General features: G+C 40.0%; 1 protein-coding gene across 4 annotated transcripts; it reads left to right on the top strand.

The window, feature by feature from the left end:
* The first annotated feature begins 1,092 nt into the window (after positions 1-1,092).
* On the top strand, positions 1,093-12,212 carry psip1a (PC4 and SFRS1 interacting protein 1a). 4 transcript variants are annotated; one of them, XM_005726882.1, is made up of 17 exons: positions 1,093-1,169; positions 1,814-1,903; positions 2,036-2,112; positions 2,465-2,603; positions 2,985-3,074; positions 3,417-3,521; positions 4,480-4,539; positions 4,677-4,737; positions 5,011-5,104; positions 5,314-5,485; positions 5,587-5,666; positions 5,765-5,820; positions 6,009-6,079; positions 6,605-6,706; positions 6,798-6,999; positions 9,323-9,419; positions 11,284-12,212. In XM_005726882.1, exons 2-17 carry the CDS (start codon positions 1,832-1,834, stop codon positions 11,312-11,314), a joined length of 1,509 nt encoding a protein of 502 aa, XP_005726939.1. In that variant the 5' UTR covers positions 1,093-1,169; positions 1,814-1,831; the 3' UTR covers positions 11,315-12,212. The 4 variants fall into 4 exon arrangements, with proteins under 4 accessions (XP_005726939.1, XP_005726937.1, XP_005726938.1 ...); XM_005726880.1 differs by lacking the exon at positions 1,093-1,169 and adding an exon at positions 1,312-1,367; XM_005726881.2 differs by lacking the exon at positions 1,093-1,169 and adding an exon at positions 1,314-1,459.
* The last annotated feature ends 407 nt before the right edge of the window (positions 12,213-12,619 follow it).

Below are 12,619 nucleotides of genomic sequence, written 5' to 3'. Positions count from 1 at the left end.
TGTGGATGACTTATGGAAAGATATTTTTATTAGTTTGATAACTTTTCCTACAGTACATTTCAGCCTGTATATAAAACATGGAGGAACAAAGAAGAGAATATTTACATTTGTGAGAAAAGCTGATGCAATAATAGGCTACATTTATATAGTCATATGAGTGTGTTTTATATATGTCTGTGTCTGTGAATATTGCCTGTAGCCAACTTTAGAAATAGGTAAATATGCTACTCTCCAGTGTTTTATCACTCTTAATTAAACTGCCTTTGTATAATAGTGAGGTCCAAAAACTAATTTCAGAAGCTTTTGGTCAGACAGAGCACATCTGAAGACTTGCATTAAGAGCCACGAAATTAATAAGGAGATTTAAGCAGCTAACTAATCAATTAAGAGAACAATCTGGGCATCAACTGATAAGAAAATAGCAGTTATAACTCTAAGATTAGTTAGTAAAACAGATGAGCTTGAAACTCTAAAAAAGAGATTCCAGTGTCCATTGGTAGTTTGCAATATGCACTGTAGTATTGAACTCCTCATAATACCAGGAACCGAAATTTTTTTTCATGGGAGTGTAATAAAATGAAGACCACACATAAGTATTTTACTGTAATAATTACAAACTCAGGACTGCGTTCAGTCAATGTGTTATACCTAGATTTGTCCACTAGATGTCACTAAATACAAACCAAATTGAGTCGGGACGTCAGCCATCATATTCCAAGTGATTACCACATCAAGCACAGGCTTTTGCACCTCGTGATGCTGGTTTACAATAAAATGAGAAAATTAAAGGCCTTTTTTGTCTCTCAGGTAATATTGCATTAAAAATAAGATTAAAATATACCATCCCTGTATGAGAGATAGATGGCATCCGCAGCATCAGGACCAGCTGCCGACCTCCCACTCTGACTCTCATGTCCCAGGAACATGTACTGAGCGATCAGACTGTTGGATCAGAATTAACACTGAATGTAAATGTTTAGAATTCTTGTATCTTTCCTTAGTCCGACCCTTATAAGTTTCCATAGTTACAACTTTGAGCGTCAGCGCTTATCGGTTTAAGCTTTTATATAAAAGCGCATGCGCAGACGTTAACGCCTACTAAAGCTGCATCCATCCCAACTGGGTACTAGCGTTATTACCCCTCAAATACATGCTGCACAAGACTCCAGGTAATCATCACAAGCATTTGGCGTTTATTTAATTATTGTAATGGGTTGAGCTCGATTTGATACACAGAGAAAAACCCAGGTAGTGGCTTTTAATTAAAATCGACTCCCCCCGAACTGCACTGTATTGGTACAGTCTATTGACGTCCTGCGCGGGAGCGGAAAACGTGCATCCGAGTGTGCGGAAAAGGAAAAGAGCAGGTTGTTTTCTTATTAACAATTCTGATATACTATCGATTTTTCGAACCGCAGCAAATAGCCTGCTTCCCCGCGGAAGTCTCTAAACGCTAGAGGTCAGTGGAAGAAGCTGTTTTGTTAGCAATTAATGGCTAAACGGTAGCTAGCGTGTGTGTTTGTTGACGAAGCGTTTCGCTTTGCTTGCATCGCTCGCGCGTGTTAATACACCGGGCTTTCACTTGTTTTAGCCAGTGATAAGATTAGCATGAACACATCAAACAAATCCATATAATATACGGCTGTTTTATCACAGCAAACGTGACTGTCATATTTGAATGAACTCCGGACTCCAGAGGATGTTGGTTGTGGTTAGGGGAGGGGCATTGAATGAGGGTTTCCCATTGGTGAGAAGACGCATCACAATGTGGTACATTATATTGATGCAAGTTTAAATTTACTGATTTTTCCAGCTTGGTGATACGTCCAACATGACTCGCGATTGGAAACCTGGCGATCTGATTTTTGCCAAGATGAAGGGTTATCCACACTGGCCTGCAAGAGTAAGTGCGATGCTTATATTGTGGAAAGACATACAAACAAGGCAGATCGTGTGCAAACAAGCACCCAGGCAAATAAGCCACTACCATTTACAGCTGTAAGCAAACACCTGCTTTTTCTTATGTCTTTGCCAGATCGATGAAGTACCCGATGGTGCAGTGAAGCCATCCAACGTCAAGTTTCCTATTTTCTTCTTTGGCACCCATGAAACGTTAGTAACAGGCAGCTTGACACCTCCTTCAGTTTGATGTACTTATGGTGTTCTGCATGTTTCATTTGGTCTGAGTGATCTGAAGAGATTCAACTGGGTAAACTTGTTGAAGATCTTTACAGAGGTTTCACATGACTCTGACTTAAAACTGTAGAAGGATACATGTGACCTTTTCATTGTATTTATGAGTCATTGGAATGACCGGAAGGTGACTTCAGTGGTTATGGAAGTACATTTTGTTATTTTTTTTAAAAATTTTAGAGACCTGTCAGTCCTAGCAGTGCATGTACTCACCGGACTTTATACTACACAGCAAAAAAAGTATTAAATATACAAACATCTTTTTCTGCAGTGCATTTCTTGGCCCCAAAGACATTTTTCCATACCTCCCTAACAAAGAGAAGTATGCCAAGCCTAACAAGAGAAAAGGATTCAATGAAGGATTGTGGGAGATTGAGAACAACCCAAAAGTGGAGCTTACTGCACCCAAGGTATATCCTCCTCTTTTCTTTTCTTTTTTGTCTTCTCCAAAACCTGTCCCAGTATTTGTCCTGCAGACATCAGGGCATTGGGATTGAATATACATTATAAAACTTGTTGCCCGGCTTTCTGTTTTGCTGACAAACATAAGTGGGCACCAGTTTGCATTCAGAGCATTTAGCCTTTAGCTACCTAAAAACTCAAGTATGGTTTGTTTACACTAATAGTTTGGGTCATATTTGTTTAACTTCAAAGAAATTACCTGTTTCCTGCCGCCCTGTTCGGATCATCTGACATTACTGAATGTGCACAGCTACTTCTGAGCCCTGTTCGTCTTGTGTTTGTTTTGCCCAGTTTAATTTAACCAAATTCCTTTTTGTTTGTATTTGAAGCCGGTTCCCCCTCAGTCTTTTGGTGAGAAGGATTCAGACAGCAGTCCAGAAGGAGAAGAGGATGCAGATGACAAGGTGATCAAAGCCAAAGTAAGTTTTTCTCTTCAGATCCCCCTCTGCAGACTGTATTTCACTTCACTGCACTCACCTTCTGCTCGTTTGTCCCTGTGTCACCAGCTTCTATCCTTTTGTTTATTTATTTGTTTTTTTGCTAGCCCTCAAGTCTTCCTCTTGCCTTCTTTATGATGAAAACCATATGACTGCAGCCAAAGCTTCACAGATTATTTGCTATTCTTTGATAACTGCTTCAGAGGCTTTTATGCCAACAGTTGTGTGTGTGTGCAGCAGAAGAATACTCGCTAACTTTTCTCCCTTTCAAGACTCGTTCACCCCACCACGCTGCGTCCTATGCTGTGTCTTGGGTGCATTCAGGTTCCAGGAAGTGAGGCTGAGCAGGAGAATGAGAATGAGGAGGAGGAGGAGGAGGAGGAGGAGGAAGGGTCTCTGATCTCTGAGCAGGGTCATCAGGACCAGGATGTACGTACTTTGCATGTTGTGACGCCCTAAAGCGGTGCAGGTTATTCTGTTCTCCTTGGGAAAAGCATGTGACACCTGGTGCTTTTATTTAATTGGTCGAGTTTTTGGTTTGTTTGTTTGTTTGTTTTCCTGTTTGACTCCAAATTCTTGTCGTTGGCCACAAAACTTCCCCGGTGCTGGACGTTTCGATCGGAGAGCCTGGTGTGGGTTTTGCTGTTTTTAATGCTTTTGAGGTGATCGCTGATTTAGAAGCTGATAGGTTTCTAAGAAAGCAGTCTGTTTGTTTTCACTAGATGAAATAATAATAATAATAAGCTCAGGTAAGGTCAAAGCTACCAGTGGAAATGGCTGTAGATCTAATCTGTCTTCATTCAAGACCCAGTTCTGTGTGCGGCTATAAAGAAAACACAAAAGTGTAATTTCTTCTTCGTCTCTTTTCACCTCTTTGGGATTAATCTGACGTCCTGCTGCAGCGCTTTGCATTTCCTGCTTTTTCCTATCCATATAATGCACAAGTACTGTTTTCAATCAGTTAATGGTATTTTATTTTGCATGGCTTTCTGTGTACCTTGGAGAAAGGTAAGTCAGGACTCATAATTCAATTAAATTAAAATACATTATTTTACTATGACATTCTTCCTGCTGTGACTGCTCACAAGTTGTCCTATTTCTTTAATAAATACTGATTCATACTGAAGTTTTCATACCCCAACAGAGTGTAGTATTTCAGGTATACCCTAGATGGTGCCACTGACACCCCCTCCCCCACTACCATCACAACCACCACCAAAGTCAAAGACAGATTGATGCTTTTTTTTTTTTTTTTAATCGGGGAGGACATTTACCTGCTCATTCTCTTACTGCTACAGCTTTCCTTCTTATGTTAATGAGATAACAAAGAAAGCTCAAATTTGATGTGCGTTCTGATTAAAATAACTGGATGTGTCAATAATTTTAGGACTCTGCTCAGAAAGAATCACCAGATGTACCTAAACCCAAGCGAGGAAGAAAGAAAAAGGTTGGCACTGGCTATTAATTTGTTTAGTTTAAAAGAAAAAGTGTAATAACAATAAATTATAGTTTTTTTTGTTTTTGTTTATTAATTAGTCTTTAGTACTTTGTTTTTAAATTCTTTTATTTCTTCCTGAATTTCAGAGTGATGCTGACCAGGAGAATGACAAAGATGATGTACCAGCAAGTCCTGTTAGTCCCACCGGTAGGCTGTTTGTTTTGTGGTGCTGGTATGATAATCACGTAGGAGCAATGAGAAGTTAATAAATCAGAAGCTCATATTCATGACAATACATCTAATACACAGGAACGAGGTGGGAATATACTCATTACAGCTTGTAGCCTGTATGATATATACATTAAACTTACTGGCAACTGTTAACAATGCATTATTATAGGACTGGACAGCTGTCCTTCATAACTTCTGCATATGATCAAAATGAATCGTGCGTCTGTGTGTCTCCATTCATGTGATTAGGTGGAGAAGGCCCTAAACGAAGAGGCAGGAAGCCCAAGAGTGAGAAGTTGCTTTTGCTTCAGCAGCAGGAACAGCAAGGCTCCGGCAGTGAAATGTAACTACATGATTATCAACAGACACCGTACAAAATTCACGCAGACACAGAAGCTTCATGCTTTCTTTGCACAGTTTCTGCAGTGGCTCTTTGATGCTCTTCAGCCTGCATAAAGGCCAGATCCTGAAACCCCGATTTCACTGGAATGTTAAAAGCCAAATCAGCCCAGCAGTATAAAAACTGCATTTTTCTCTATCTTTTTTATTTAGGGAGATTGGAGAGTCAGACAAAAAGCGAAAGAGGACAACAGAGGACAAGACCCAAAGTGGAGAGGAAGAGAAGAGGAGGAAGAAGGAAGGAAAGGACACAGAAGTAAAGGAGCCTGAAGCTAAGAAGAAGAAGTCCAAGGATGACAGTTCCTCTGGCTCTGACGATGAAGAGGCAAGTATCTATGCAATTAGACTCTCCCACTGCCATCATTGTTTCTGAAAGAGGTGTCATAAAAACATGCTTTTGAGTACCTTAATCTCTCTTAATCTCAGAAAAATAAAGGCAGAAAGAAACAGCAAAATGCAGATGTGGACAAAGATGTGCGGCGGCGGAAAGCTGATGAATTGAGAGAGTACGTTTATACACAGTAGTCATCAGAAGCTCAGAGCAAATGATAAAATGTAATCCTGGATAGAGTTATGACATGTTGCATTTATTGCTATCTCGTAGACCAGGTAGAGATGAAGAGAAGAAAAATGAAGAGAGGACAGGAGCCAAGAAAAAAGGTAATTTTGGCGGTCAAAACAAAAAAACATATATATTCATATTTTTGTGGCAAGCTAAAAGTCAATTGTAGGTGCAAAAAGATTTTAGTGACCAATCAAAATATTTTTTAATTATATTTCAGTAAAGTTTTTTAAAAGTAGTTATTTAAGAATAATCATGTTTTCTTCCCTTTTCTTTCTTCACTTAGAAATGTCAACTGACTTGAAACTGCAGAGACTGCACAGTGACATCAAAATTTCACTGAAAATTGACAACCCTGTAAGTTCACATCACTCAAATCTTACATGTTACTCAGTCCACATTTCTCTTCTGACAGCTTTATGAATCAGTGTTCTCCTGCACTGAGCTGATGAAGACAAAAGGTGTTAAACCCGTCAATGCTTCATCTAAAGGATCCATCAAAGACTAAAATAGTATTTACCCATAGACGCATACTTTTCTCATTGTGGTTTTATTGCACTGTTTAAATTATGCCAGAATGCTTGGACTCTTATGTGGGTACCTTAAGGTTAAGAATAAGCCTGCTACTCCATCCTTGTTAATGCGCTCCTTGCATTATTCAGTCCGTCGGGGCTCAGATCTGCACATGAGCTTTTACTTTAGTTCACTCAGTTTTAACTGGGCTGTGGGAAAACATAACTGGCATTTTTCCTCCTATTTTTACCCCTCATTATAATGCTGATGTGGTATTGGCATCGCCTCAAATTGATACCATAGGTGTATCTTCTAAAAATCTGTATTTTTTCCATGTGATCTGTATTTTTCCCTGTCTCTTGTCACTAGGATGTGAAGAAGTGTCTGGATGCATTAGATGAGATTGGTGCCCTTCAGGTCACAACCCAGCATCTGCAGAAACACAGCGAACTCATCGCCACGCTCAAAAAGGTAACAGCATGAAGGAGTCTTATTTTGGATGCATTCTGCATCAGCGTTATTTCATGAGTGGTAATGCCTTCCTTATTTGTTCATGTCCTAGATTCGCAGATTCAAAGCAAGCCAGGATATCATGGACAAGGCCACCATGTTGTACAATAAGTTTAAGAGCATGTTTCTGGTTGGAGAGGGTGACTGTGTGCTCAGCCAGGTGCTGAACAAATCTTTAGCTGAACAACGGCAGCACGAAGAAGCAAAGAAAGGAGCGCTGAAGAGGGTTGAACAAGCCAAAGAAAATAATTCGGGTACAGATCATCACATTCTTTCTTTCTACCTTTACAGTAGCTGTTTAGCATGCATGGGCCTATATATTTTTGGACACTTGCAAAATGTATTTTGCAAAAATGTTGCATCAAAGCAGAGACAATCTTATTGTGTTGTGATTGCAGCCACTCCTGGACTTTGTGAATGCTACCATGTTTGTGTGTGTTTCATTTTTGTATTTTAGCCTTGTTGTGCTGGGTGGGAGATGAGCACAGCTTTTTAAGATAGACCACAAACTATATCAATACATGATCTAACATTTCACTAACTGTCTTCCCTTGGAGCATATTTCTCTTACTTTTGTGCTCTGTTTAAGAACTACCATTTTATCTAAGAGCTTTCATAAGGGGTATGTGTTTTGTGAATAACTTTGATCTTTATCAGATTATAATCTTAATCTTGAGGGATTCTGTTGAAATATAATTCTAAGAACTTTGACACCAGCAGCTCCTTGTACTTGGAAGCTTTATATATGGTCCTTGGAGCTTGTATATTTTTTCCTGTATTATGCCACTGACATTGTATTAGAAAATCTGCCTGAGGTGTCAGTTATTTAGGGTTCTGTCTTTGTAGTTCAGGGGAGCCGATCAAAGGTTTATGAGTGAGTAAAGAGTCAACGACTCACTGTGGTTTAACAGCTCCTCACCACATTAACTGTCAATGCAGACATTGGTATTAAAGCTGGTATAACTGCAGCATGTGAGCTCAGTGAGAGAGGTTTTCCACTTGACTGGTGCCAATAAAAGTTTACCTTAATTGGAGGTCTTATCCATGCACGCCTCGACTTGGTTTTTCGGGGCGTTTTCCAGTAGGTGATAGTACCTGCTACCAGGCACTTTTTTTACTACCTACTCAGCCAGAGTTCACAGTGATCTGAAAATGTGATGTCAACAGACTGCACACCACTGATTGGCTAGTCAACTCAATAAATTACTCAATAAATCAAAAGATTTTCTCCCACATGAAAATCAACACGAGGGGAAATGGTGTCATAAAAAAACACCACTGTGGTCCTCGAGTCTGACAAAAAGCCATAAACTGAGCAGCCGGTATACCATCGCCTTGACGTCCCCCTTTGTTTTGGCGTTCTTGCAAATGACATCACGGGACTGTCAGCTGATATAACAACCCCACGGATATTAGGTGGTGCTCGGTTGTCATGAAAAACGACCAAAACCGAGTCAAGTCGAGCCAAATAGCCCAATATGATGGCTGCTCTCCATCCAGTGATTTGCAGGATTGTAATGATTCTTTAGGACTGATGATGCAGATCTGTTTCCCAGGAGCCGACTCCTCTGGCTTCAAGGAAAACAACCCTCGCCTCCCATTCTCAATGACTAATGACTGCCCCGATGAGATGATTTTAGTCCCTGGTTTGGAATCTTGTTTATTACAATGTGACAGTCATTTAGGAAATTATGGTCCCCCACTGAACTTCAGAACAAGGATGAAACAAGATTGCTAGTTGGAGAGTGTGCAGTGTCCCTCAGATACTTGTGACATATGCTTTTAAAACACTAAGATGGCAAAGGCTAAAGAACTCAGATCAGGGTTTCCCAAGACAATGTCACTAACCAGTAGGTGTAGTCATGGTAGCTGCATCCATCCTTTATATACAGTATGTTGTCTGATGGATTTTATTCTTATAACGGTGAGTAGGAGAAAGTTTTTATCAAATTGTGTGGAAATGGCAGAAATAACAGAAAATGTCAGTTTTCTGTCAGTTAAGGCAACACAGATCTCTTTGCATTACGTTAAGCAGAAGGTTTGCGCTTACTACGTATTCAGCCTTTAAGGGTGTGACTGAGCCCTGGGCACAAGCTAGTGATGATGGTAACTGGTATATGGAAATAAGATACCTATAAGCTATTTTGATGACTGCAAGGGAATACAGTAACAGAAATGGGATAAAGTTGCATCTAGGACTTTCTGCTCATTATTTTAAATTCATTATGAACTTCTAACACACTTATAAATACCAGTAAACAGAAACAGTGATCCTCTGCTATCAGCTTCTTCTCCCCTTCTCAGGGGGACGTCACAGGATCAGTGTGGTTTGCATCCTTTCCAGAAAAACTAACCTTAATTACCACATCCTTGCTTGAAAATACAGTACTACTATCAAAATGTGTGCCTTTTATGAAAGGTCTTTTTTTAAAAGTGCATAGCATGTCAAATGGATAGAAAATCGTATTTATTTTTGTAAGATCCTGACCGGTCATGTGCCATCACATGCTCCTGTCATGGCTCAGGTTGTGCAGCGATGACTCTGTTTGACTCAGCCTGTGCGTCTCTGCCGAACAGACAAAGTGACAAATGGTGATGTCGGCCCCGACGAGAAGAAGCAGGAGATGGAGAGAGAGAGGCTTCCCGAAGATGCTTCAGCAGGAGAGAATCAAAGGTAGCTTTGAGAACACAAGCTTGATTGTGATCCTCCTGCATGCTTGATGGCCTCAACAGAAACTGTCAGTGTAAATCAGTTGAACCCATTAGTGCTGGTTATATAACTCCAATTCATAATGTATACATAGTTTTCAGGGCAGTGCCACACATGTGGGTTGTTAACTTTTTCCCCCTCTTGGTCTATTATACAAAAGGTCATCCTGGAAGGTGCTGTGTGATACCTGCCCACTCCCACCTTGTCTTTGAGGTTCATACAAGTCACAAAATCAATGAAGGAAATAAAGCCTTTAGAGCTTATTTTGTTATGTGCTGATTTGATAAAGTTTTCTTACTTCCATTAACAGAATCAAGGCCCTTGCCTCCTGCTCATGACTTAAAGTAGGCATTTGAAAATGCATTCAAATATTTAAGAGATTTGATGTTAAAGGGGACTGGAACTTCTGTTCCTATGTTTCTGGGTTTTTTTGTTTTGTTTTTTAAATAAAGAGCATTAGTAAAATATAACATTGAAATTCAGTTTCTCAAATACACTGTAGCTCTTGGTCATCACTGTCTAACACAGAGTCAGTTAAACTGCAGGGATTTCAGTCTGTCCAGTTAGGAAGGATCAAGCACTGTGATTTCATCTGCTTTGGTGCAAATTAAATACAGGTGCACTGGAGAATAGAATAGAATAGAATCGAATAGAATAGCCTTTATTGTCATTGTACAGAGTACAACGAAATTGGAGTGCCACTCCCTTGGTGCAAGTTTCAATAATAAATATAAATGTAAAATATAAAAAGTACAAAAAAACAATCGTAAGTACTCAAACAATAGTATGTACAATATATACAGGATAGCAGCATAATATAATGACAGTGACGGTATGGAATAGGTTCAATTGTTTTTGTCCTTATTTACTACGGTGATAGCTCTGGGAAAGAAGCTATCCCTGAATCTGTTTGTCCTGGTTTTATGTGACCTGTACCGTCGGCCTGACGGTAATAGTTCAAACAGTTGGTTGCTGGGGTGAGAGTGGTCCTTGATGATATTGCCAGCTCTGCTGAGGTACCGAGAGTTTGTAGTGACCTCCAGGCTGGGCAGAGAGCAGCCAGTGATCTTCTGGGCTGTGTTGATGACCCTCTGCAGTACTTTCCTGTCTGCAGCTGAGCACCCTGCATACCATATTGTTATGCTGTACGTTAGGATGCTCTCTATGGTGGCTCTGTAAAATGTCACCAGCAGCCTCTCCTCCAGGTTGTTCCTCCTGAGCACTCTCAGAAAGTGGAGACGCTGCTGGGCCTTTTTAACCACCGCCGTGGTATTTGCAGTCCAGGAGAGGTCATCAGAGATCTGCACGCCCAGAAACCTCATGGAGCGTACCCTCTCCACACAGTTCCCGTGAATGTAAAGTGGGGCTGCTCTGCCCTTCCTGAAGTCCAAGATAAGTTCTTTAGTTTTCGTGGTGTTCAGTTGGAGGTTGTTAACTGAACACCACTCAGTCAGTCTGTTGACCTCATCTCTGTAGTCCGACTCATCCCCCCTTGAGATGAGTCCAACCACTGTGGTGTCATCCGCGAACTTTATGATGGTGTTTGAGAGAAGCAACAACAAACAGCATCCCCAGGCACGTGTATGCTTGTGATTAAAATTTTTGGTATGATTTTGAATCTAGCCTTCACAAGGGTTGATGATTTTAGTTTCCATTGATTGTGCACAAGTGCTACATGAGCCATACATGTTAGAAGGATAACGTTTGGTCTTCCAAGGGTTTTTACTAAAAATAAATGAGTAAATATAAAATATCAAGACTTTATCCTCACTATTTTTTAATGAACTGTTTTAACCTTTATCCCTTTATTCTTTATTTTGGACTGTAGTGCCCCGAAAACTCAGGAGGAGTCCACTTGAGTGTCTTGCAGGCCTGAAGAAGGGAGATTTGCTGCTGTAAAACTGGGCTGATCACGTGAGATCTCGTGCCCAGTTTGTGACTGATGACAACCACTGGTTACCAGTTTAATTGATTTGTTGTTTTTTTTCTGCATTGCTGCTGCTGAAAGCTTTCATCAGCCCAACTCCAGGATCGCGACTGAGTGCATATATTTTATTTTTATGCTGTCTGTAATCTTTAACTTCTAGACACCTTCTGCTTAGATGCATCTGTTTGAGTAGTGACACGACTTGTAAATCTGCAACCTTGAGTTTGTCAAACTTTAACGAGGATGGGAGAGAGTTAGTGTGGGAACCATCTGGTGGGAGGTGGGGGGGGTGGTTCAGCTGGTGGAGATGGTTTTGATTGTTGGAGCATTTACTGATTCGACAGGTGGATCTTAGCCTCAATTATGGGAAATACAGACGATTATCTGTAGGTAGAAGCACCTTGAAAATGTCTAATAGCAGTAGATGTGTTAACTCTGTAAAGCGTGTTTCATACATGTCCACTTCAGATGCACGAAAACATAATTGTGGAGATTGCCAAAGTTTCTAGCCAAGAAAATGCTTTAATTTCTAGTCAGTGCCTGTTTTAGGTTTTTCTTTTTTTGTTTTTTACATAGATGTAAATAAGAGTATTTTTGTGCCTGTCTGATGACCTGTTTCAGCATCCAATAACAAAGTGGTAGCTGTAGTACAACTGTAGTTTTTAAAGCTGATAGCACAGATATTGTGTGATAATATTAAACAAAGATTAGTCCACTTTCTGTCATCTGGATTTTTCTTAGATTTTTTTTTTTTTGCCTGTTTAACCATAGCGGTTATTGTTGTTCTGTTGCTGCCATTAAAAAAAGAAAAATCAAATAAACATGTTGAACTTGGATTGTGCGCTTTTTTTCTTGGTAAACCAATGGATGTGTTAGCTGATTGTGTTTGACTGTGTTTGTAAGAGTCACTCAAAGCCGAAAGGCTTCATCAAAAGCTTAGAAGTACTGTGTAAAAGTCTAAAGCCATCCTTCATTTCTTAATATTTTTGCTAGAAAAATGGGACAAAACTGCAGTGATTTATTCAAATGTGTACAAAAATACATGACGGAATAGTATATCCTCCTGAGAATCCCCAAACATTGATTCTGTTCATCTGGGCTTTAATCAATGGTCATGAGAATTTGTATATTAAGGATCAAGGAACTGACCTCCCCGCCCATTGTTGACTTATTTGAGCAACCCTACTAAGTCCTGATGTACTAAATGGAGGACATACAGGGTGTTCCATTGATATCT

The sequence above is a fragment of the Pundamilia nyererei genome, unplaced genomic scaffold, assembly GCF_000239375.1.
Source record: "Pundamilia nyererei isolate P.nyererei 1_Seehausen unplaced genomic scaffold, PunNye1.0 scaffold00022, whole genome shotgun sequence".
In the NCBI taxonomy this organism is placed as follows: domain Eukaryota; kingdom Metazoa; phylum Chordata; class Actinopteri; order Cichliformes; family Cichlidae; genus Pundamilia; species Pundamilia nyererei.
This window is presented reverse-complemented; position numbering and strand designations above follow the sequence as displayed.

Coding starts and splice junctions, on each gene's coding strand:
- psip1a (XM_005726882.1), top strand. CDS start 1,832: ATGACTCGCGATTGGAAACCTGGCGATCTGATTTTTGCCAAGATGAAG. Junction 2,604..2,984: donor TGGAGCTTACTGCACCCAAG/GTATATCCTCCT, acceptor TTGTATTTGAAG/CCGGTTCCCCCTCAGTCTTT. Junction 6,080..6,604: donor CACTGAAAATTGACAACCCT/GTAAGTTCACAT, acceptor TCTTGTCACTAG/GATGTGAAGAAGTGTCTGGA.